This window comes from Saccopteryx bilineata, chromosome 3, assembly GCF_036850765.1.
Source record: "Saccopteryx bilineata isolate mSacBil1 chromosome 3, mSacBil1_pri_phased_curated, whole genome shotgun sequence".
In the NCBI taxonomy this organism is placed as follows: domain Eukaryota; kingdom Metazoa; phylum Chordata; class Mammalia; order Chiroptera; family Emballonuridae; genus Saccopteryx; species Saccopteryx bilineata.
Window position 1 is genome coordinate 93,914,850 of NC_089492.1, and position 26,162 is coordinate 93,941,011.

The following is a 26,162-nucleotide window of genomic DNA, read 5'->3' on the forward strand; positions in this document are numbered from 1 at the left end:
CCCTGGTAGAGGGGTCTGGGAGATGAAAAACCTCAAGACCATGTTCAGAATCGTAGAGGACATCTGAGAAACACGAAGACGTGGAACTGAATTTGCCCTTTCAGACAATCTACATGAAGTGCCATCAGCTGAGTAAAGATACAAATGCGGTCATACTTATATAAATTCTCCACATTATCATGTCTCTGCCCCCATCTGCTTCATAAGCAAAACCACTACTTCTTTCACGCTCTCTGGCCCGGCCCGTATCTCCTCCTCGGGCTGTGTCGCCTCCTGTAGTGCACAGACCACTGACTCCCCCAGGATCTGCCCTTTGGCGGCACCCGTGTCCCCCAGCTACACCCACAAGATGAGGCGTCCCTCTCTTCTACAACCAGAGTCGCTCACGAGAACACAACAGGTCTACATCTGCACCTTTCCCAAAGGCTGGCTTTTCTTACATAACCTTCACAAGGGGTATCAGCAGCCAGGTCCAGCGTGAGAGCCCCGGGGCCCTCCACGTGCCTCCCAAACAGCCTGGGGAGAGCTCAGCAGCAAGTGCTCTGACCTAAACCAGAGCCGGTGTGCGCGTGCGCGTGCGCGCGCTTCCACGCGCTTCCGCAATATAATGGAATATAAACCCAATGGCGGAATAACTTCTCTGGGGGAAAATAAAAAGCCGAAAGTAATTTTTATCTTTCCTATTAATTATAAGTAAAGTAACCATGAGATCTTTTGTTTTAATTAGACTTTTCCACCTACACCAGGGGTGTGTTGGTAAATATTTAACAACTGGCTCTACAAAAAGGTTGGGGTTGCTGATACACCGATTTTTTGTGGTAAAAATATGCCCATCATGTCTGACTTCAAACCAGCTCCCACAACCCCAAAAGCTTAACAGTCGGCTTGGGAAAGCAGAGCCCACACACCGTGGACAGGCCTTCGGAAACAGAAGCATAAGACATGGTCCTTCCCCTATGAACATGTTCCATCTGCTTGGGAGACAACCTTCCCCTATGAACATGTTCGATCTGCTTGGGAGACAAAATTAACTTAAGAAATTTTTGGGAGCCTAACCAGGCCGTAGCGCAGTGGATAGAGCGTCATACTGGGACACAGAGGACCCAGGTTTGAAATCCTGAGGTCCCCAGCTTGAGCGTGGGCTCATCAGGTTTGAGCAAGGCTCACCAGATTGAGCCCAAGGTCGCTGGCTTGAGCAAGAGGTCACTCACTCTGTTATAACCCTCCTCACCCCCTGGTCAAGGCACATATGAGAAAGCAATCAATGAACAACTAAGGAGTCACAATGAAGAATTGATGCTTCTCATCCCTCTCCCTTCCTGTCTGTCTGTCCCTATCTGTCCCTCTCTCTGTCTCTCCCTCTGTCTCTGACACACACACAAACACACACAGAAATTTTTAGGAAGTAGCACAAGATCAAATATAATCAGAGTCTCAATTGTGAGATGGGATGTTAAGGCGTTATTAGGAAGGGGCCTAGCCAAGTCCTGCCTGAATCTCTGTGGGGAAGGAGATGTTGGGACTGAGGAGGACAGAAGTGGGAACAGGCCCTCCAGAGCAAAGAGAGCAGCTTGAACCGAGCCAGGTGAGTGAGGGTCGTGTGGTCTGTCAGGGGAGCTGAGACCAGCCTGGCTGTAGCTGGGAGCTCCTGAGAAGACAGGGCAGGGTCACAAAGATGTGAGGAGCCGGCTCGTACCTGTGTTTTGAACCCTAAGAGGCAACTATGACCAAAGTGGGACAGACTCAGGATTCCAGGTCAGTTAGACCTGGGTTCAAATCCCTACCTTGCAACTGACTAGTTACAAAATCTGGAGTCACTCAACCAGTTTAAACGCATTTCTATGAACTGAGAGTAACTGTGTTCCCTCCACATCACAACTCATTGGTCTGCTGAGGAACCCAGGGAGATACCATATATGGCGGTGACTTTCAACCCTCTCCAGCTCACGGCAATATAAACTAATTATTAAAATTCTGTGGCACACCAAAAAATATATATTTTTTCTGCCAATCTGAGAAAAAAAAAGGTAAGTATAGTTTGAATTTGTTCACACCAATAGATAGCTAGTGTAGTGTTGGTTGTTGTCAGTTTTTTATGTGACAATCTAAGGCAGTGGTCCCCAACCCCCGGTCTGCAGAGAAAGAATAAATTTGGTATCCGGTCCGCAGAGAAAGAATAAATAACTTACATTATTTCTGTTTTATTTATATTTAAGTCTGAATGATGTTTTATTTTTTAAAAATGACCAGATTCCCTCTGCTACATCCGTCTAAGACTCACTCTTGACGCTTGTCTCAGTCACGTGATACATTTATCCTTCCCACCCTAAAGGCTGGTTTGTGAAAATATTTTCTGACATTAAACCGGTCCGTGGCCCAAAAAAGGTTGGGGACCACTGGGCTAAGGGACAAAAGGGCAGTGCCCCTGACTAGATAGTCAGGTATTGTAAGTTTAAAAATTCTTGTGGTGCACCAATTGAAAATCACTGCTCTATGAGGATAATTTTACAGCAATTTAGTGCTTTATAGGTCAAGTATTATTATCTCTTTCTCCAGGTCAGGTATTATTACTTTCTCTTCTTCTGGGTCATGGAGAACTTGAGTACTGAACGTTGTTGACAGTTTCAGCAGAGTGCTAGAGATGCAAGTCAAGCTTCAGGGTTTTGAGGGATCAGTACACAGTAAAGAATAGGACACAGGGAAAGGGAATTATGCCAGGAGGTGGCAGCATGAGGAAAAGGGGGGATTGGTATAAAACAGACATTTTCAGGATTGGAGACCCGGGTATATGTGAAGGCTGAGGAAAATAGATATTGGAGAGAAACACTGAAGACAGGAAAGAGACAACTTGTTTGGGCCCCAACCCCACGATGGCAGGAGAACCAGGAAACCCCCGGGGGTGGGGGTGGGGAGGCTTGCTTTGAACAGCAGGAGGGATGAAAGCAAGAGCGTGGCTAAGGTTATGGAAGTTTGAAGAGTGGCACCCGTGATTATCTGGAACTGGCATCCAGGGCAGGCGGCTACTGGGCACTGAACTGTGGCATCCGAATTGTTGTGTGCTGTACAAATAGGATACTGGACTTTAAAGATTTTGTAAAAAGAAAATCAATGTCAAATATCCCATTGAGCCTGACCAGGCGGTGGCACAGTGGATAGAGCGTCGGACTGGGATGCGGAAGGACCCAGGTTCAAGACCCCGGGGTTGCCAGCTTGAGCGCGGGCTCATCTGGCTTGAGCAAAGCTCACCAGTTTGGACCCAAGGTCACTGGCTTGAGCAAAGGGTTACTCAGTCTGCTAAAGGCCCATGGTCAAGGCACATATGAGAAAGCAATCAATGAACAACTAAGGTGTCGCAACAAAAAACTGCTGATTGATGCTTCGCATCTCTCTCCATTCCTGTCTGTCTGTTCCTATCTATCCCTCTCTCTGACTTTCGCTCTGTCTCTGTAAAAAAAAAAAAAAAAAAAAATATATATATATATATATATATATATATATATATATCCCATTGATTATTTTTACAATCATACAAGTTGAACTGATAATATTTTAGAAATTTAGATTAAATATATTATTAAAATTGACTTTGCCTGTTTAGGAAAAAAAAAAAAGTTGTTGACTCACTATAAGGTGGGAGAGCAGGAAATGGCAATTCTCTTTCCTGGAGGGAAGCAAGGATATTGAGAAGGACAAATCTAAGTACTTTTTAGCTCCCCTGTGCATAGATTACAGACACCCTAAAAAGGCCATTTTAATCTCTGGAGCAAGAAAATGACAATGTGAATGTGAAATTCTGGGACCGGAATGGAGACTCTGCCTCCAATGGGAGGGACAGGTAGATATGTCCGTTTCAGCACATCAGGTCAAAAAGCTTCTAAATCCTAACAATTAAATACACAATTCCGGTCTCTGAGGACTTTTTTTTAATTAGTTTTATTCAGTGGTACACCTTCTTTCCCTGGTCCAAAATAAAAAGAATAATTTGCTTTTAAAAACCATCATATCACAGCCCTTGAAATAACTGGAATCATTCTGTGATGTCACAAAACCAAAATGGAAATTGTCAGGAAAGAGATTTTACTTAAAAGAATTAGTGGGAATAAGGAAACCAAGGAAAAGGAACTTGAGGCATGGTAGCAAAGAGAAGTCCCTGACTGAACAGTCCAGCCCTGCAGTGAGCAAAAGGAGGACTTCTGGGCTGGGAGGTGGGCTGCAGGGCCAGGTGAGGGAGGGAGGTCCTTGGGGGTGGGCTGCAGGGCCAGGTGAGGGAGGGTGGTCCTTGGGGGTGGGTTGCAGGGCCAGGTGAGGGAGGGTGGTCCTTGGGGGTGGGCTGCAGGGCCAGGTGAGGGAGGGTGGTCCTTGGGGGTGGGCTGCAGGGCCAGGTGAGGGAGGGTGGTCCTTGGGGGTGGGTTGCAGGGCCAGGTGAGGGAGGGTGGTCCTTGGGGGTGGGCTGCAGGGCCAGGTGAGGGAGGGTGGTCCTTGGGGGTGGGCTGCAGGGCCAGGTGAGGGAGGGAGGTCCTTGGGGGTGGGCTGCAGGTCTAGGGAAAACTTTTCTTCATCTCACTTCTTTACGATTATCTCTAAATAAAGACGGGTTTGATACTTTTGATCACATCAAACAATATTTTTATTGTTACTTCTTTAAAAAAAATTTTTTTTTTCTCTTCCTAGTGGTGTACTCGATAATTCAGGAGGGAGAATACTTGTTCAGAAAGTAGCTGGACAGTCTGGCTATAAAGGGAGTCATTCCAACGGCGTCCAGTCCTTGCCCCTGTCACGGTGGAGAGAGTCCTTCATCGTCTCAGGTACGCCCACACACTGGGGCAATAAAGGGAGTCATTCCAACGGCGTCCAGTCCTTACCCCTGTCACGGTGGAGAGAGTCCTTCATCGTCTCAGGTACGCCCACACACTGGAGCAATAAAGGGAGTCATTCCAACGGCGTCCAGTCCTTGCCCCTGTCACGGTGGAGAGAGTCCTTCATCGTCTCAGGTACGCCCACACACTGGGGCAATGGGTACACCCAGGTACTTGTGTTAAGTGACCTCATGGGACAAAATGTGATCTTTCTAACGCGCTGTTAGTTTTCATTCATGGCTCACCTCATTTCATAAAAATCTGAAGCATTAGTTCTTAGGATAATGGGATCATGAAACAATGAATCATAATTATTATGATAAATCACTGCAAAGTCTGGAAAGACTAAGAGGCTGCAATTAGTTTAAACACGCTGCAGCTATCTGTAAGCCCAACCACCCTTTCTAATTAAGTGATTCCATTTAATAACTTTGGGGGTTTTTTCTTAACTACTCCTTTTATTCAGGCAAATGAGTCTCATATCTAGAATGTTATTTCTGGAGATTTCTGGTAACTGAATAGATAGGAACATAGGCTCTTAGAGCTCTGAGCAACCATTTTATTTGAGGTATATTTTTATTTAATAATTGCTTCACTAGTCAATTAGTTCTCACTATCTAGCTCCACTGGATTTTTTTTAGATAATCATTTTCATTTTTCCCCCTTTGGCAAAGAGATAATGTTGATGAGCTAATGGCTAGTCTGATTTCACAGTGAAAAAGTAACCAAGTATCTTTGTATTATCATGACTACCCCTTTTTTATATTTATGAATTTCCCTAATCTAATGTTTTATTTGGAAAATGTTTTAATTTACAGAAAAATTTGAAGCATATAATACCTATAGTCCTGTTACTTAAATACACCAATTATTATATGTTGCTACATTTGCTTTATCTATAGTATATAACTACCTATCATCTGCCTATATTTTGTCTGAACCATGTGAAAATAAGCTGTAGTCATAATGACACTTTATCTTCAGCACATATCTTATAAGAACAAGAACATTTTCCTAAGTAACTATAATACAAACACCATACCTTAAAAAATAACATTGATATGACACTATCTATTACGTTAATGTTTATGTGTCAAGCACCTCACCTATATTATCTTATTTAAACCTCATAATATTATCTAATAAATAGTTATTATTCAGTTGTACCCAATTATCCTAAATTGGCCTTCAGAATAATTTTTTTTTTTTTGATCTACAATACAATCAAAGATCATCCACTGCAATTAGTTGTCATGTCTACTTAGTGTCCTTTAATCTAGCACTATCTCACCACATTACCTTTTTGGTCATGCGTGGCAATGATATTTTTAAAGTCCCAGACATTTGTCTAGTAGTATGTCCCACAAGCTAGACCACAGACATGTCCAGTTGTTTCCTTACAATTGGATGCAGATTAAATATTTTGGCAAGAATACTATTACACAGGTACCATCATAACACATCCATGAGATCATAACACAGTGACCATATCAGGAGGCACATAATGTCCACGTGTCCAATTGTTGGTGAGGCTAAATTTAGATACTTTACCTGATCTGCCATGGTGAAAATACCTTGTAATTGCTAAGCAGTCTGCAGGCTGGTACTTCGAAACAGCATGAATAGCTTGTTTCCCAACAAATCACCCAGTAGTTTTAACATCTATTGATGACTCTTGCTGTAACAAGAATTACATTACTCACTGTAAAATTAGAGTTGTTCTAATTCTGTCATTTCTTCCATATTCATTAGCTAGTATTTTTATATAAAGGAGAAACTTTTCCCCGACTCTGCACACAGGATTCAAATTAAACTGACTTCTAAGTCAGATAGTGGAAAGTCATCAATTGTAGTTCTATGAGGTTTGTCTTGTAACAAAGAATTCAGAATAGGGAACTTATAAAAGTACTAATGTCTAGAATACATATTTGTTGAGCATAGAAAGAAATATAATCTCCACATAGGCATTGACCAAATAGTTCCTAGCTAATAAGATTATTTTGATCTGAAGTACTTAGCCTGCGATCCAAGAATCCCAACAGAAGTATAAAAGAAAAAATAATTCCATGAGAACATCAGCCAGCTGCAATTATTTCCCATAAATCTCAACCTCCATGTCCCCTCATTCTTTTGAACTGAAAACCCTTTTTGCCAATAATAAATATTTGTGTGTGTTTCTGCAATGGTTAGGAGCATCTTTCAAATGGAAGAGTTAAGAAAGCTCACTGCAGTTGTAAGGGTAACAACTGACTGCTGGCCAAGGCCCATTCCCCATTATTCAGAGGCTCATGGTCAACAGGTGTCATAGAATCATGTCAGAATCCTCCTGTGATGGCTCAGATGCCTCCATGACCTTTCTCTGGGTTTTTATTTCTAATTTCTGCATGTCACTGTGCTCCTTTACTTAATTTGCTTCAGGCTGGGAGGGGGCCGGAGAGGAGCTGTGCAGTTTGGTTACCACAATTTTAAAAGTCCAGGGATGGGAAAGGTCAGAGAGAGACCTCCTGTAACAGCCCATTTCTGATCCACATTTCGGAAACCAGAGCTCATGGTCCTTTTCCTTCTGAATAGAACTAGAAAGAACCACAGGACTTTATAAGAACAGGAAATAGAGATAATGTCTCCGCAGCATTCTGTTGATAACGCAAGCCACAGCCAAGGGCCCTGCTTGGGTCGGACACCCCCTCCCTTGTTGTCTATTTGGATCAGGCCCCAACAAGGGCAGACGACCTGGGAATTCCACACTCTGCCCCCAGGTGACTTTAATGACATGAAATAATTCAAGTAAGCCCAAACATTTGGCCTCGTCCCCACTTTGACTAACATTTATTGGTAATACCAAAATAATATATATGTGTGTGTGTATATATATATATGTGTGTGTATATATATATATATTTCCAATGCCTTTGTTTATTTTCCCATTAGATCCTACAACTTTGTGTAATAAGCTGGTCCATATCATTATGCATATTTTGAGGCAGTTAATCAAAGGCAAAACAGAAACAGAAATGTACACTTAAAACATTTTTGTTAAATATTTTTCTTCAATTACAGTTTACATTCAATATTATTTTGTATTAGTTTCAGGTGAAACCTGCATTTTCTTACTCCCAAGGCCAAACCCTTCCTGAGCCCCAATTATTTTGTCTGCTTCAGGACCCTGCAATCCTTTGTGACAAAATCATGTACTAGATTCTGTTCCAGCCCCCTGGGCTCTCCATTCAAAACCCCTCACCATCTGCTCCCTAGCCCCACCATATAAAGACATTCCCTCATTGAGAGTTCAAAAGCCATCATTATTAAATGGAAATATTGAATAATTGGCATTTGGATTTTAACAGAGACTTAAACATTAAGATATCCCTTTGTTCAATAAATATTTACTGAGCATCCAAGACACTTCAGACACTGCTAGAAGCACTGGGAATTCAATAATCACCCTGTGAGACAAATTACCTGCCTTTGTTGGGGGAGGGGTGCTTCTATGTACATTCCAGAGATACTTTCTGTTTCACGGCAGAATTTCAGGCTTGACCTCCTGGAGGAGAGAGACCCCAGGCCACTGCCTTCTCAGGCCCCTTCCAGTCCTGTCCTATCAGGCTTGGTGCTTGCTCACCGGCCGCTACCACCCGACTGGTTCTGTTTCTATGCCTCTACCATTTCCCTGATATACATTAGCATTTTTTCTCATTGCCTGGCATCTAAACTTCTCTCCCTGGGTGGGCAATCAATGCCTATTTTCAAGGCTGATCTAGGTTCTGCCCACTTTCAGGTTTCTTATAGTGCCATGGAATTCAAATGAATCCCACGGGATCCATGAAAGTGAGAGGTCACATTCAGGCATAGCCAGCCCGTGACCAGAGTCCCCCCAAGCCTCTAACGGGCAGCACGGGGAATGTTCCCACACCCATCTCCTGACCTAACTAAACATTCAAAGCCACCCGTGTGAAAACCTCAGCTTCCATGTCACATCTTCACGGGCAAATTAAGGGTTGCTAATGTTAACTCTGAATCATGGAGATTTTATTGCTTCCTTTCCCATATTAATAAAGCACAGTCTATCCAGGAAAACACAATGCCACTTAACTTTTGTATTGCAATCAGCAATTCAGCACAGGGGTGGGGACTGACTGATTTTATTTACCTCAAGAAAGATAAATTGGAAGGAGGGAATCAGCTCATCAGAACAGAGTCATCAGAAACCTCTAGCTCCAGAAATAAATCTTTTTCTCTCTCTCTCTTTTGCAGAAGGTAAACTCCAGAAGGGCGTGACCTATCCCTCGGCTCTTACATATTCATCGGCCAAAAGCCCAGCTGCCAAAGCAGGCAAGTGTTCCCGGGTGATTTCATCTACATCTTCTGAGTTCGTAAACACACAAATATTGTGTTTTAGGAGATAGTGTAGAAATTAACATCTTAACCGGTCAGGGTCTGCTGACTGCAGTAATATTTTAACAGACGCCAGGACATGGGCCCAGAAATCAATGGGATCAAACAGCTGGGGCCGAGGAATGAAGCTTTATTTTTTGTGTTTTTTTTCTTTTCACAATTCCAAGATTGTTTCTGTGTTTGTGTCACTTTCATTCAGGATTGAAAACTGTTGCCCTGAGTTTTATTGTATTGTTACTTTGGAAGATGACATGACATTCTGTCTGGAAACAGTCCCAGGAGCTGAAAGAAAAAAGGCTGTCCCCACTTAGGTGTGAAATGAAGGGAAGCAAAAAGAAGGATGTGGTTTATGAGATAACAGCAAGCAGCTAATCTGAATAACCCAGGCCACAGATACGCCCGTCTCTGAGGTTGTGCCGACCTAGCATGCAGGGAACCACAAAGGCAGTACAGATGGGCCTCAGGCCAAGAAAATACCCTCTTCCAGGTCTCTGCGTTCAAGCGGGAAGAGTGCAATGCTGTCCTGTGTCTCTGGGGGTACTTTGATATCCCACACACAGAGAAGCTGTGAGTTGCTTTATAACAGGACTTTGCATTGCTTCCAGAAACTGGATGGGCTAGCTGATTTTATCCACATACTTAGGGGGAGCATAGCTTAAGGATAAGAAGAGAAGCTAGCGTTTATGGAGCATTTGCTGTGTGCCAGACACTGTTCCACGAGCTGGTTATTGCGCTTCATTGCCCCGACAACACCATGCTACATACTATTCTTTGCCCTGATTTACAGTGTGAGGCAAATACATATAGCACAGAGATGTTTAGTGACTTGCCCTTTGTCACACAGCTAGTAAGTAGCAGAGCTGAGAATCAAATCCAGACAGTCTGGCTCCAGAAAATTCTATACCATTAATCTGTATTTTTTTAATGCAAATAACAATGTATGCAGAGCCCTGATCTGAGAAGCCTTGGCATACACACAGAAAACGCTTTTCATTTTTTCCCTGGTTACTTTTTCAACTGTATCTTTGATGGCATCCTAATTGTTCTGGTAATCTAGGCTTGTTTTTGTTGAAGTGCAAGGATGCAGACATGCCCACGCCTCCCCCCAAGCCGGCAGTAGACCGGGCTGGCTCAGGCACCAGTTCTGAACTGGCTCCTGCCCTCTTTTGGCGTGGGCACAGAGAAGAGAAATAGCTCACAGAGGTCCCGAAAACGACTGGCCAGTTGGGGGAGGGAGAGTGTCCCTGGCCCTGGCCTCTCCGTTGTTTCATCTAGGTCAGCAGTTCTCAGTGATTTCTGAGTAGGTGGTCTATGTGGCGATACTGGGGCCAGGGGCCAGTGCCCAGCTGTGTCCTGGCCCTCCTTGCTGGGCCGTGACGTATGCCCCACCTCTTCCTCTGAGTTAGGCTGCCCTGGGCCCTGGCTGGGCAGCCCCTGGGCCCCTCTGCACACAGCCCTGGGGATGGCTGGGGCGCTCTCCTTCCCCACAGGGTGTGAGGACAGCAAGGATGCGCTGGGGTGGCCTTTATCTGCCCAGCGCACTTCGCCTTTGTCCTTCTCAGACTTGCACCCCGCCCCCCTTCAGAAACAATTCCTAAATTCAAGTAAGACCCCCAACTTCAGGGACCACACGTCAAGCACCTCCTATTTTTGTGCTGAGAGGGAGAATACTTCTAGACTCCAAGAATACTCCCCCCAACTCTTCCTGCAAGCCCTGCTTCTGCAGTGCACCAGGGGGCCCCATGGGTGGGGGGCTCAGAGGGACCAGGGGAAAGAGAGACCCACCTCCCCTCCCACAGGCCCCTGCGGCCATGGTGAGCAAGTCCCTTGAAGCTCCTTCACTTGGTTTGGGGAGGACAAGGCCTGAAGGAAGGGAGGGAAACCCTCTCTCTGAATACTGCTGTCCCCAGATGGTGGCTACTAACCCCTCCCTTTGTTCTGGTCCTTCCCTCCGGCTGACTTGCCCTGGTGACATGGGGTTGCTGATCAGCAGGTTCTCCTTGAATGGCCGCCTGGGGGAAGTTCGGGGGCACCTCTCCTCATTCAGAACCAGGCACTGGAGCCTCTGGCTTCAGCTTCGGGCAACTGTAGCTATCAATAATCAAGTGTTTTCTCTGTGCCCCCCACCTGTACTTCACAGTGACCCTGAGGCAGAGTGCCAGTGGCACCCCCACTTTCAGATAAAGAAACTGACCCATGGCTACATTTAATACCCAAGAGCACCACTCTAACTGACCCACACAATACTCAAACGCCGACTGTATTCCCTCAAAGAAGGGAGAGTGGGGGAAGAGAGGTGGAGGGAGAGACATTACAGCTGAATGACAGCTCAGATTATAAATCCATTTGGTTTCTACATTCTCCACTTCAGAGATCATTTCCAGAACTTCTCTATCTGCCCCCAGCACCGTGGCCCAACGCAGCACCATCCTCCCCCGGCGAGCACTTATTCCACGTGCCGGAGTCAATGACATCCACGAGGAGTGCAGGGAAGCCAGGCAGGCTTTCTTACACATATTGTCTAAAATAAGCAAAAGCCGCAATTAGAATATCAAGTCAAATATGGCTGCCCCTGGTCCCTTCTACCAAACCGTCTCAACCTTCAGTGACATAATCACCAGGTATTACTATCCTATTACAAGATCATGCAGAGTTGTCGCAGTGGGGAAATTAAGTTCATTCATTCATTTATTCCATAACCACATATTGTGTACCTTCTAGGTACCAGGCACTGGGCTAACCTACAGGGATTCCAACATAAAAGGGATGCCTGGGATCTTGTCAGCTTCAAGACAGCGGAATGTCCTAGTTATAGTCTTTAAAGTTATAGTGCCACCATGGAATAAATTTTACCAACTCACATAAGAAATTCCAGTGAGAAGCATAAAAGGGTGGCCTCCTTTGTTGCTACTCTTCCTTAACTGGTAAAATTCCTACAGAAGTTGGGGGGAAGGAGAAGAGAGGGAGCCGGGGGTCAGCAGTGGTTCAGGTCTCAGCACGCAGCCCCTATGGGATACTTCCTAATCTCTCTAAGAATGTGAGTTAACAGGTAAATCAGGTTAGGATCACACACACACACACACACACACACACACACACACACACACAGCCCCAAAGCACAACAGCTTTCTTCCTTGGGAAATTCTGTCACTCAAAAAATGGAAAGCGTCTGGATTTCCCCTGGGTGGCCCCTGCTAGGGACAGACACTCCTGAGACGTCACTGCTGGCCCCAGACAGTAAGCCACCACAGGCAGGCAGGCAGTATTTAGCTATGGGCCTCTAGCTACTCTGAGCTAAAAAAACAACAACAAAAACAAAACAAAAAACCTCCCACAGGTGATTGGTTTATAATTTGCAAGTAAAATGTCCTGTCAATTTATTTATTTATACATTTCCCTCCAAATTAATAATTATATCCCATTTCATAAAATATACAAGTGATTCTATTAAATGGCTTCTCCCTGTAGGAAGCAGGTTGAGCCTGGGGCTGCATCTCCCTAGAGAGGCAGTCGTGCCCGTCGCACTTACCAGAGGGCAAGACAGAAGAAGACTTCAGAGAAATCAGAAACTTCCCTAAGACTTGTAATAAAAGCTCAATTCCTTTCAAGTGCTGGAATGGCAGAAATCACAGGTTTGGCTTTGCCTCCGGAGGGTGTGAAGACTGGCCGAACCCTGAGGCCGCTGCCAGCTTTGTGGCAACTGGTCTGGCGCAGGCTATAGTCAGATTTAAAGGCAAAACAGGGTCAACAAGGGCTCTGCCTGGACAGGCTGATGCCTGCAGGAGCAAACCAGATGGCTGAACTCCAGGGTGCTGTTTGCTGACCGCCTCTCCCAGGTCAATGCTTTGAAGGTGACCGTGTCAGGGTGGAGCAATGGGCAGGTGCCTATGCTGGGCAGCGGATCTGAAGACCCCACCACATGTTTCTCTGCCCAGCTGGTCTGGGGCCATGGTAGACAATGTTTTCCCAGCATGCTGCACAATGTCAAAGAGGAAGCTGGATGGTTCCCAAAAAGAGTACACACCTTTTAATCTCAAATGCTATCCCCTAAAGCCTACTGTCCTTAGGGTACTCCATCCTTGAGCCAAGTTAAGGCTAGAGCTGGGATGCTGTGGCAGGCTGAAATGTACACCCAACCCCTGCCCCAAGGATGTCCATGTCCTAATCCCCAGAACCTATGAATGCTATTTTACATGGCAAAACTGGGCATTGTGGATGTAATTACGTTAAGGCTCTTAAAATGGAGAGATTATCCTGAGTTATGTGAGTGAGCCCTAAATGTAATCACATGTATCCTTATAATAATGAGCCAGAGGGAGATTTGACAGACAGTGGAGAAGGTCAATTGAAGATGGAGCAGATAGAGAATTAAGGACACTGGCCTTCAAGATTGGAGTAGTGTGGCCACAAGCCAAGGAATGCTAGCAGCCAGCAGAAAATGGAAGAAGCAGAAAACAGGTTCTACCCAGGAACTTCCCAAGGAAGCTCAGTCCTGCGGACACCGTGAGATCAGCAAAATAATACCAATTTCCAACGTTTGGCCTCCAGAACTGTCAAAGAATACATTTCCCTCCTTTTAGGCCACCGGGTTTGTGATAATTTGTTACAGCAGCCTAGGAAACTAATACAAAGGCTCTGATATAGAAGCTGGCGTGACCCCTATGAGGTCCAGCAGGCATTTGCAAGGAGGGCTGTTGCCCTCCCAGGACTGGGATGCTCTTTACTTGTAGAACTATTTTGTATCTCCTTCTGACACAAACCTATGGTTCTGAAAACAATCCCCAATGCCCAGTGGGTAGCCACTTGTCCTCTTGCCCCAAACCTTCAGAGATACTCTCACGCAAAGTACAATAGTAACGAACTGAGACTCACTTAAAATTGTGAAAGCAATCTAAATTGTGACGCATGATCAAGAGCACAGTTTAGAACAGTGGTACAGTGGTAGTCAACCTGGTCCCTACCACCCACTAGTGGGCGTAGTGGAGCAACCAAAGTATAAATAAAAAGATAGATTTAACTATACTAAATTTTTTTAAAATAAATTTTTATTGATGGCAATGGGATGACATTAATAAATCAGGGTACATATATTCAAAGAAACATGTCTAGGTTATTTTGTCATTAAATTATGTTGCATACCCCTCGCCCAAAGTCAGATTGTCCTCCGCCACCCTCTATCTAGTTCTCTGTGCCCCTCCCCCTCCCCCTAACTCTCTCCCTCCCTCCCTCCCATGTCCTCCCTCCCCCCACCCCTGGTAACCACCACACTCTTGTCCATGTCTCTTAGTCTCATTTTTATGTTCCACCAATGTATGGAATCATGTAGTTCTTGTTTTTTTCTGATTTACTTATTTCACTCCTTATAATGTTATCAAGATCCCACCATTTTGCTGTAAATGATCTGATGTCATCATTTCTTATGGCTGAGTAGTATTCCATAGTGTATATGTGCCACATCTTCTTTATCCAGTCTTCTATTGAAGGGCTTTTTGGTTGTTTCCATGTCTTGGCCACTGTGAACAGTGCTGCAATGAACATGGGGCTACATGTGTCTTCACGTATCAATGTTTCTGAGGTTTTGGGGTATATACCCAGTAGAGGGATTGCTGGGTCATAAGGTAGTTCTATTTGCAGTTTTTTGAGGAACCACCATACTTTCCTCCATAATGGTTGTACTACTTTACAGTCCCACCAACAGTGAATGAGGGTTCCTTTTTCTCCACAGCCTCTCCAACATTTGCTATTACCCGTCTTGTTGATAATAGCTAATCTAACAGGAGTGAGGTAGTATCTCATTGTAGTTTTGATTTGCATTTCTCTAATAACTAATGAAGCTGAGCATCTTTTCATATATCTGTTGGCCATTTGTATCTCTTCCTGGGAGAAGTGTCTGTTCATGTCTTCTTCCCATTTTTTTATTGGATTGTTTGTTTGTTTGTTGTTGAGTTTTATGAGTTCTTTGTAAATTTTGGATATTAGGCCCTTATCTGAGCTGTTGTTTGAAAATATCATTTCCCATTTAGTTGGCTGTCTGTTTATTTTTATATCAGTTTCTCTTGCTGAGCAAAAACTTTTTATTCTGATGTAGTCCCATTCATTTATCTTTGCCTTCACTTCTCTTGCCATTGGAGTCAAGTTCATAAAATGTTCTTTAAAACCCAGGTCCATGATTTTAGTACCTATGTCTTCTTCTATGTACTTTATTGTTTCAGGTCTTATATTTAGGTCTTTGATCCATTTTGAATTAATTTTAGTACAGGGGGACAGGCTGTAGTCGAGTTTCATTCTTTTGCATGTGGCTTTCCAGTTTTCCCAACACCATTTGTTGAAGAGGCTTTCTTTTCTCCATTGTGTGTTGTTGGCCCCTTTATCAAAGATTATTTGACCATATATATGTGGTTTTATTTCTGGGCTTTCTATTCTGTTCCATTGGTCTGAGTGTCTATTTTTCTGCCAATACCATGCTGTTTTGATTATCGTGGCCCTATAATATAGTTTAAAGTCAGGTACTAAATTGTTTTATAAAGATTTATTCTGCCTAACTTAGTGAAAATCTGACATAAAGTACTTGGTAAGTAATTATTATTATATGTTTTAACTTGCTGTTACTCTGCTTTATAAATTTTATAAAGTTACTTCTCTACTTTATAAATCACCATTACTGTGGAACCAGTGGGCGGTTAGAAAATTTTACTACTAACAGAGATACAAAAGTGGACAGTAGGTATAAAAAGGTTGACTACCCCTGATTTAGAAGCAGAATCAACATGACCCTTTTAACTAATTAGTTCTATTACTTCATTTGACAGATAAGGAAACTGAGGCCCAGAGGAGTTAATTGACTAGTCATGAACCAACCTAAACTAGAAATCTAGAATGCATTCTCCTAAAGTAAGTCATAGTGAACACCAACAGTATCTTCTACCCCAAGGCCAATGCTCATTGAAACAGCAAAAATGTATGTCCATGGCCCATTGCTTTGAGCATCTAGAAAATTAATTTGGTGACTAATCATGTTTCTGCCTGGTCTACATCTCTGAGGCTTGAACTGTCATTTAAACATACTGCTCACAAAAATATTTCAAAATGAATATGAAGCAATAAAATACCCCCTAATTTTTGTGAGCAGTGTACTTTATTGTTATTTAACCTTTAGTCAGTGTATTAGTTTATTGCTCCATCCAGATGGTGCATCCCTGTAGGACAGGGGAGTTTCATCCCCCACAGCAGCCAGCACGGGTCTTTGCTCATAAGTTAGCATTCATCAATAAACATTTTATTTCTGTCCTGGAGAGCCTACTGGATATGCCCTAATCTAATTTCATTTACTTACAGGTGAGACCACAAAAGCCTATCAGAAGCCATCAGTTCCAGGGACCACCGCACAGCCGGTCACCTTGCTGCAGGTACTGGGGACCACCCCAGCGGAAGCCACCCATACCACCTGGCCAAAGCCATCCCCGTCCGCAGGACCTACCACCAGCAGCCCCAGACCGGAGCCTGTGGGCCAAAGGAGCCGGGAGCTGGGTCAGTAGGTAGACTGTGTGTGTCTGTCTACATGCAAGAAAGTGGGAAATTGGCTTTAGATTTACAGCTCTGTCCTATTAGTGTGTGTATTGCCCACCCCCCACCTTCTGAGTGGGGCGGGATGAGGGAGGATGCCTGAGGCCTGGGCCAGGAGTATGTGGTTGTGTTTTCCCAGATTTAAGGGGTAAACTTGAGCCCAATAATAATAGTTTAGAATCAAGCTAAGAGCTAAGCAAGCCATGTAGAAGGGGCTTTAAAAAGATTCAATAATAGGACCTTTGTTATTATAGTTTTGAAGGTAGGGTATCATGTGAAACTCTCCCATTACCAAATCCCCATTTCTCCAAATGCTCAGCTGGAGGGATAGAAACTTTCTATGTAAACAATGTTGAGTTCTGTTTTAAGTGGCAAATTATATACTCCTGGAAGTTTTCAAATATTAGAAACAAACAAAACCAGAAGAATCCCTTTAGGAAAAGCCACGTGGCTGAAATTTTTATTCCTTTTCTGATTGCCTTGTGTCTTACTACTTGTATCCATTTCTTAAGTCATGTTTAGGTTTTACCGAAGTCCAATTTATGGAATCTATATCTCAGTATTATCTCAAATACAGCCTTACGAGCTCATTGATAATCCAATCTCCAGTTTCTATCGAGGTTAGAGGTAAGCCTTCCTGGGCTACTAGTGCCTGCCTCATTGCATTTTACCCCCCTTCTTGGGGTAGAAATGCAAGGGGGTAGAAATCCCACCACTAGAGTGTCACTATTGCCTCAGTAATTTGTTCTAAATACTTCCCACCTGGTGGCACCTTTTCCTTCAAGGAGGAAGTGCTCAGAACTTGTCCTCTTCAGCCTCACCTCCATCTTCCAAACATGACGGCCACACAGCACGGCCCCTCCCCGGCACGTCAGAGCCCAGCGAGCTCTCGTTCCGTCTTCTTAATTAATAAATGTCTGGCGTGTGGGGGACCCGGGTTCGATTCCCGGCCAGGGCACATAGGAGAAGCGCCCATTTGCTTCTCCACTCCCCTCCCCTCCTTCTTCTCTGTCTCTCTCTTCCCCTCCCGCAGTCAAGGCTCCATTGGAGCAAAGATGGCCCGGGCACTGGGGATGGCTCCTTGGCCTCTGCCCAGGCGCTAGAGTGGCTCTGGTTGCGGCAGAGCGACGCCCCGGAGGGGCAGAGCGACGCCCCGGAGGGGCAGAGCATCGCCCCCTGGTGGGCAGAGCGTCGCCCCTGGTGGGCGTGCCGGGTAGATCCTGGTCCGGCACATGCGGGAGTCTGTCTGACTGTCTCTCCCCGTATCCAGCTTCAGAAAAATATAAATAAATAAATAAATAAATAAATAAATAAATAAATAAATGCAAATGGGCACCCTCAGTGTGCTCCACTCTCTTAAGCATTTTTCAAATATTAGCCTATTAAAGCCTCATAGTGACCCTGTCCCATAGATATATTACTTCTAATTTAACTGTTTCATTGTATTGATGAGGAAACCAAAGAGTAAGGCAGTGAGGAAAGTAGCCCCAAATCACACAGCTGGGCAGTGGCAGAGCTGGGATTTGCACCCAGCAGCCTGGCCCTCCTTGCAGGAGGCATTCCTGCCATAAACCAACACTCCAAGCACTAATGAAGTCTCACAGAAGCAGGCCCTGACCCCCTTGACAGGGATGGGGTGGCAAGCTTACAGGCTGTTAGACACAGCCAACTCCCACTGTGATTAGTAACAAATGCAAAGCACACAGTCCACACTTTCCGTGTGCTGGCACTCCGCGTGCATACTTTATTTCATCTTCCCAAGAACTTTATGAAATAAAAATTATTATTATTCCATTCAGTGAACTCATGGAAGAATCTGTGATATAAAGTTCCCATGTAAAAATACCAGAAAAATAGTTCTGAAATACAATAGACACTCCCCCACCATCCTTCTTTTTATTGATTTTAGAGACAGAGACAGGAGGAGGTGGAGAGATAGACAAACAGACAGACAGAAGCATCAATTTGCTGTTCCGCTTATTCATGCATTCGTTGGTTGATTCCCGTATGTGCCCTGACTGGAGATTGAACCCACAACCCTGGCATATCGAGATGACACTCTAACCATCTGAGCTACCCAGCCAGGACCAAACACCATCCTACTCTTGTTCAACTCTGGTCACTATGAGCACAGGCACACTATGCCTGACAGCAAAAGAGAAAATAAGAAGGAGGCTGGGCAACAATGTTCCCATAGGCAGACGTTTTCCTTTTTTGTAATTTCAGGCTCTTGACATTTCCAGCCCTTGAGTCTTTCACAGACTTTTGAGCAGCTGAGTAAGCTGCTGTTCGCTCCCAATGTCTCCTCAGCGGACACCAGGTTTTACATAGCCCGTATAGTTAAACATGTGGCATATTTACTCAGCTACCTTGGAAGCTTGGAAATCCTGTTACAAGTGGGGCCTGTGCTTATGGAAAACCTCAAGCAACGTGAAGCAATGGCTCCCAACCTGGCAAAGCTTCATTATTCCTGGCCTGGGGACAGGGGCCTTGGACGCCAGCCTCCCTGCCCATCAGAGTTCCTTCTTCATCCGTGTCCAGCACCCGCGCCCACGCTGCCCCACAGACTGCTGGACAAATACTCTCAGAGCAAGCGTCCATGTGCCATGCCCTGTAATTGCTGAAAAAGGAGCCAAACCGGGGAACGGGGAAGGAAGAGAAGACTTTTAAAAACTTGTATTGCCTACTCAAAGGGCTTTCTGTAGGACTGAAGTGAAAATTGATGTGTGAAGGCCCATGTCTTCTTTTAATAACACCGTTACTAAAATACTTTCTACATACCATACAATTCACCCATTGAAAGTCTACAAGTCAATGGCTTTTAGTGTGTCCACAAAGTTGTGCAATCATCACCACAATCAATTTTAGAACAGTTTATCACCCCAGCAAGAAACCCTGGACCCCATGTAGTCGCCCTAATCTCTCCCTCCTCCAGCCCTAGGTAACCAACCATCTACTTTCAGGAGTGCCTATCTTAACATATGGCGACAGACATTTGCTGTAATATTCTATCCCAACTATATTAAATAAGATTTAGTTTACAATTAATTCCTTTGTTTCTTCAAGTGAACTGAAAAAAGTCTGCCAACAGTAATTCTACTGCTGATAGACAAGTGAGTTAGTTGCTGTGTATTGTATTTATCAGGGGTGTTTTTTATTTCTCTCTTATTTTGACTGTAATCAAAAGATAAAAGAAGTGGTTGTGGATGAGGGTGTTCAGGTAAAATCTAATTTATTTATCTATTTAACAAATATTTATTGAGTGTCTACTATGTGTCAGGCACTGTTCTAGGATCTTGGGCTACAGTGGTGAACGCATCCCACCAAGATCCCTGTAGCAGGTCACTTCAGCTTAGGACACCTGAGACGTGTGTAGCTGGAACAGGACGAACCTGCATTCGGGGATCCATGAGTCATCTCTGCTCCACAATGAAGTAAGAGCTGCCTCTCAGACAGGACAGAGGAACTTGGAGGGATTTCAGTAGAAAGTTGGTGGCAGGAAAAGACAGGGGGAAAGGGGCTGATGTAGGTGGAAGGATGCCAAGGAAGATGTGGCTGGGCACCAAGGGCTCATCATAGCCCCCTAACTGGTCCATGAATGTGCAAAGCTGAAAAGATATTGAGGAACAACAACTCAACCCTGGAGGTAAGGGATCCAAGAGCCAGCATGACAGAGACCTCCTCACCCAGTCAGCAGTGAGACTGCTCTTCATGGGAGAGGCCAGGACTACATTGCCAGCCACAGAGCCTCAGAGCTGCATCCCAGGGCCAGAGGCAGCCTATCCATAGCAATGCTGAGGAAAGAGTTCTGGGGAAAAGGAGAATCCCTCCAGGACCACCTGAAGAGACAGCTGGATCTACCACAGGTCTACAAGGTGGAGCGGCTTTGCCCAGCATTTTTTGCCTGGTCAGGTTCATTTTAAGAAGCGCCCTGGTTGCCTTGACCGATGTAGCAGATGAAATGCATCCGCAGGAAGGGTAGACCAGAGAGGGAAACAGAGCACTGCCTAGTGGCAAGGCAAGGTGATGGCTCTGATCATTCACCTTCCTCCTCCGCGGCACCCTCGGACACAGAGCTGCCAGGGAGCAGGGGGAAGTGGTGAAGCCAGGGACAGAAAGGGGACCAGCATCTGTACCTGCCCATCCGTTCCTCGTGCAATTTCCCTTTCCAGCAACATTTATCTCATCTCTGAAAGTTTAATTTCCTTCAGCTGTCTGGAGAAGGTTTTTCTTAAAAATTCAGCCTTATAAATAAGAAGACAAACACTCCAAAAGAAAAAAAAAATGGATGAAGGTCATGACTAAGCAAGCCACAGAGGGAAAACGATAAATGGTCAATAAATATAACAAAAGGTGTTCAACGTCACGTAAAATAAAATTAATGCAAATTAAGCAATAAAATGTCATTTTTCACCCAATTCACACTGGAAGTTGATAATACACAGTTATAGCGAGAGGGTGGAGAAATGACCCAGAAATTGTACTTACAAGAATATAGTCTAAAGGTAATTACCAGCCAAGGGTGAAAATAAGCCTGGACACAGATGTTGTTCATAATAGAAAACTAAATGGAAACGACTTAATTGTCCATCGTCAGAGCAGTTAAAGAAGTTACTATACAGCTATTAAAATTTTGATGACAACGTACACTTCCCGACAGGAGAGGATTGGCGTGTGACATTGTGAGGTCAAAGAAGTGGGCTACAAAACGACACAGGTGCCAATCACGTCTGTAATTGTGCGCTGTGCACAGGAACGCTGCACAGAAAAGGGGAAACAGCGCCACACACCAAAAAGGAATCCTCGTGTAGATTGTGTGTGGGCACAGAGGGGATTGCATTGCAGGTGATTCCTTATAATCCTCAATATCTCTGTTTTTTACAGTATGGATGGATTGTTTTTATAATTAGAAACTAAAGCTATTTTGAGTTGTGTCCAGGTAACCGGAACAGAGACAAAGGGAATGGAAAATCGATGGCAGATAGATGTGGTTTCAAGAGAAACTGATGGTTTTCCACGACCTCTTATCTCTCTTCCCCTCTTCCGAGAAGAGTGGTTCTTTCCCTTAGCTGGTTTTTACAGGGACCCCAGCCCCCAAAGGGGTTCGGCATCTCTCTTTACGGCGCCCCTCATCTCCCTCCTCCCTTTTAAACCCTCGCTGCAGAGAAATTGCCCAATAAATAATGGATGCAGAAGCGTATTTGATTCTCTCACAGAGTAATTAAGGATAACCCACCGTGTACCTTTAGAATGACTGAATGCTGCTGCTGTTGCATCAATGTCATGTTAACACAGTTTAAGCAAATTGCTAAATGTTAAGTGACATTTCTATTGAAGGATTACTTTAACCTCCTCAAGAGTGACACAGCTGAGGAGAGTTATTGCAAGAATAATGAAGTATAAAGAAGTATGGCACTTTCATGAAAGATACAAAATACAAGGGTTATTATTACCTGGAATTTTCACTCAGTGTTTTAAGTTAAATTTTTTCTTTTTTCCTTCCATGTCTATGCTTCCTGAGTCAGGTTCAGATCGCCCAAGGACAAAGCTTTACCTTGGTTCTGGCCTCGGTAATGTCTTAGTAAGTTAGATCATGGAAAGAATGAGAACAATTAGATTAAAATTCATGCTCTGACCGGTGCAATGTTATTACAGATCTCTGGCCCACCACCACCTACACAAGCAGCCAGAGCAGCCCCCGTGCCAATTCAGGTAAGAACCTGAACTCACCTTTCTAGCTACTGATGACAGCTAAGCTTGTTTACATGGGTTTTGTCTTTCCAAATAGCTGCCATTTGATTTAGATTTGGACAGAGAGCATTGAACCAGTTATGCCAACAAAAGACACTGCTGAAGGGCCCGACTTGTAAGGAAACTTGTAAGAAAGCGAAGGAAGCCTTGAATAAGCAAAGCTTTCACTCATTACCATTCCCTGGAGGCAACTGCTGAGGGAGTTGCGATAGAAATTCCTAAGGATTCGGTAACGAGGCTCTTATAAACCTGAAAAGGGATATTCTCTGGGGTTTACACTCGAGGAACTAGGGTAGAGGAAAGAGAAATTTTCATCATTTCCCAGGAAAGGGCAGAGCTCTGTTTGCCTGGGTACTTCTATGATATGGGAAATAGAAATACATTCTCTCTCCCCCAGGACTTCTCCTCTGGACTGTAACGCCCCCTGGCTCCCCTCTGTTCACTTCTGCGTGGGCCCCTTAAAGATGTGTCCCAAGCACTGGGAACACAATCGGGTGGCGCCAGTTCCGACGCTGCTCAAGGCTGCAGCAATCGGAAGGAATTGAGTGAGCTTAGATGTCCTCCACTAACTGGGGACACAGAGCTGACAGAAGTGTGTGATTCTCTCTGTTCCCTGGGGGGCATTAGGATGGGGGCCAAGCCCCCAAGGAAAGAGCTCAGGTCTTTCTTTTGCTGGGGGATCCCTGCCTGTCCTCCACATGCTAAAAGATTCCTAGAGACTGTAGGTTCTCTTCTGGATTGATGCCAGATTGGAGCAGGGGCTCCATGCCGTCTCCCAGCTTCTACAAGCTTCATAATAGCACCCTGGCTAATAATGGACATGCTGTTGTCCTGGACAAAGGGCTTAAGAATCAGATCGCTGGATAGGGCAAGGACTCCAAGGCCATTTTAGGCCTTAATGGACCCGCGGGACAGTTCCGGCAGCCAAGCATGGGGCACTCCTTCCTCTCGTCCCCTTGGCCCGGATCTCTGCCTCCTCTGCAACCCCCCAAAGCAGGGCTGACCACAGCGCACTCAGCCGACTGCCAAGGGAAACACGAACCAGGGCGCTCTATCAGAGGGCACAATCAGGGAAAGCAAGCAGACTGCTGGCTGCATGGAGATCCGCGAACCTGTGTGGCCCTCTGGGGTCCCCAGCGGACTCTCCAGGAGCTGCTATCCAGAAGCCTGCCTGGCGAGGCCGCCCGCTGCGCACCAGCCCGCTCGCCTCACTTGCAGACACCTTCCTCCCCACACACTGCCGGCCTCCGCCGCAAGCTCAGGTCACCCGAGTCTGGGGGCAGGCCAAGTTTTAACTCCTAGAAAATGTCTCTTGGCTTTGTCTGTTTTGTGTATCAAGGATAAAATTTCTGCCAGTCCAGACACCCAAGGGCTCTCACGGGATTGGGTCTGCCTAAGGGCCCCCGTCCCCAGGACAAAGCACAAACCCGGGGTCACGCTGCGGGAGTCAGACTCAGCTAGGAGTGTGGCTGGGACAGACTCAGCACCTGCCTCCGGGTCTGGCTCCAGGTCCTGCTCTCTACAGCCCGGCTGCCCGAGTCTGTTTCCAGCATTCGGCCACATTCCCTTCTCTAACCTCTGGTTCTCCAGCACCGGATGAGTCTCCATTTCTTCCCCATTCTCTTCACGCTCCCAGTAATTATGCCCTATCTCGGTGACCCACACAGAGGCCCCCAGCTCCCTTTTTACCCTCAAATCCTTCCCATTTCTGCTGCTCCTCTTCCTCCACCATCATCACGGCAGCTGTGCTCTGAGCACCTCAGTCCCTCCTACAAAGTCCCAGAGAGCCCTTGATGATGCTCAAACTTCCGCCAGTTCCGAATCCCCCTCCAGCCCCATGGCTCCCGCAGGTGGAGGAAGCCCCTCGTGTACACTGTGAGCAGAGGCAGCCCCCACTGCCAGACTCCGACCAGGGCTCTGTCAGGACAGCAGCCACCTGTGTGAGCATGGCTGCTCCTGTCCTGTTGCTAGGAGGAGGCAGGAGTGGGGGACTCCTGATGGCTGAAGTTAGAACCGGTTGATTTTTACTCAGAACCATCCTTTTGCTGCCTGGCTTCACGGTACCAGGGGTTCTGTTTGATTAAATAAGCTTCCCTGGCCTGGAAACCTAATCATGGGGTTATATTGGTTCCACGAAGACAGGCAGCCAGGTCCCAGACAAATGCCCCACCCTGAGCTTTGCAGGGTAATCCACGTGTGAACCCGGGCCTGTCCGCTTCGCTGGTGTGAAGGCTTGTGCCCAGGACCTCAGGCTGTCCTCAGCCTTCTCACGGCCATGGCCACGGTGCCCACACAGCTGCAGCCTCCCGGGGTGCGTCCCGGGACCCTGCCGCACAGGGAGGCTCACGGGGAACATGCAGCCCTCGGACAGGAAGCCAGGCCCGGTGAAAGGAGATGTGGGGAGGCCCCTAGCTGCCTCGCAGACTGCCACCTCCTCCTAAGACGGCACCCAGGGGACTCACTGGGGAGAAGCCAGGGAGCTGAAGGGCCACCTGTGCTGTCCCATAAACCTTTTGAGCCCTAATGGCCATGTGTTGCAGCTCCTGCCTGGGCCCCACTCTGGTGACTTCTAGATGTGCAGGGAATGAAAGTGCAAAGGTCATCCCTGCTCTCAGAGCAGGGTGGTTCCGGGCCCTCACATTACAGGTGGTGCACGCGGGGGGGGGGGGGGGGGGGCGGCTCTTCAGTAGCCTGACCAAGCTCCCTGAGACACTGAGACGACAAAGACTTGCCAGGTGTGATAAACAGACAGTGGCAGGTGTGATAAACAGACAGTGGCAGGTGTGATAAACAGACAGTGGCTAAGTGCAGGCTCTGGAGCCTACCGGCTGGGCTTGCCGTTCACCCTGTCCCTCCCTGGGCCACCGGTCCCTCGCTTGTGGAATGGGATTGTCCCCGTACCTGACTCACAGGGTTTTTGTGGCTGACCCTTGGCAAGTGCTTGGCCAGTGCCTGACACGAACTACACGCTCAGTGAATGTTAATGGTCTCTACATTTTTACCATGGAAATCATTGAACTAATATATACTTCTCTTAGACACTGACGATATCTCTGAGATGACCTAGCAGGGACTGTCACAAAATTAATTCCCTGGTTTTCAGGAGCGCCTTCCACTTGTCAGAGTGATTTTGTACACACTTACCTCCCTGTGAGGCAGGGCAGGGCAAGGCAAGTCTTTATGGTCTCAGCTTCACAGAGAAGACTTAAGATCAGAGAAGGTCAGTGAGTCCCGCAAGTCCCCAGCTAGAGTTTGGTCGACACAGGACGGGTCTCCCAACGTCTTTTTTCCATACCACCCCTTATGCCTCAGCATAAGAATACAAATGTTCTCACAAATTTACTTCCTTCTCATTACAACCGAGTCCAAAAACACCAAGTCTCAGCTGTCCAAATATTTTTCAGCCCTTGCCTTTTGGATAAAAGTAAGTTGGTTCAAACTTGTCCCAAATAAATGAAAATGGCACCAATAAGACAGGCTTCCAGGACAGGAGTGGGAGGCTTGGAAACCCCTGCTGTCCGGAACTGTCCGTCTCCTGCTGAAGTAACACAGCACCCAGCAGTCCAATTCTTCGTAACATTCAAGGGTGCTGGAGGCCTT

The 26,162-nt window shown here is 45.8% G+C and overlaps 1 protein-coding gene across 3 annotated transcripts in view; it reads left to right on the forward strand.

Annotated features, from left to right (window-relative positions):
• VIT (vitrin) overlaps positions 1-26,162 on the forward strand; it is a 116,898-nt gene that overhangs the window by 47,999 nt on the left and 42,737 nt on the right. For 2 of the 3 annotated variants that reach the window (XM_066266895.1, XM_066266896.1), the window contains exons 5-8: positions 4,672-4,805; positions 9,108-9,185; positions 16,584-16,775; positions 22,467-22,523. In XM_066266895.1, the coding sequence (XP_066122992.1) occupies positions 4,672-4,805; positions 9,108-9,185; positions 16,584-16,775; positions 22,467-22,523 (461 nt within the window). The remainder of the gene's footprint in view (positions 1-4,671; positions 4,806-9,107; positions 9,186-16,583; positions 16,776-22,466; positions 22,524-26,162) is intronic. The other variant, XM_066266898.1, reaches the window with a different exon arrangement.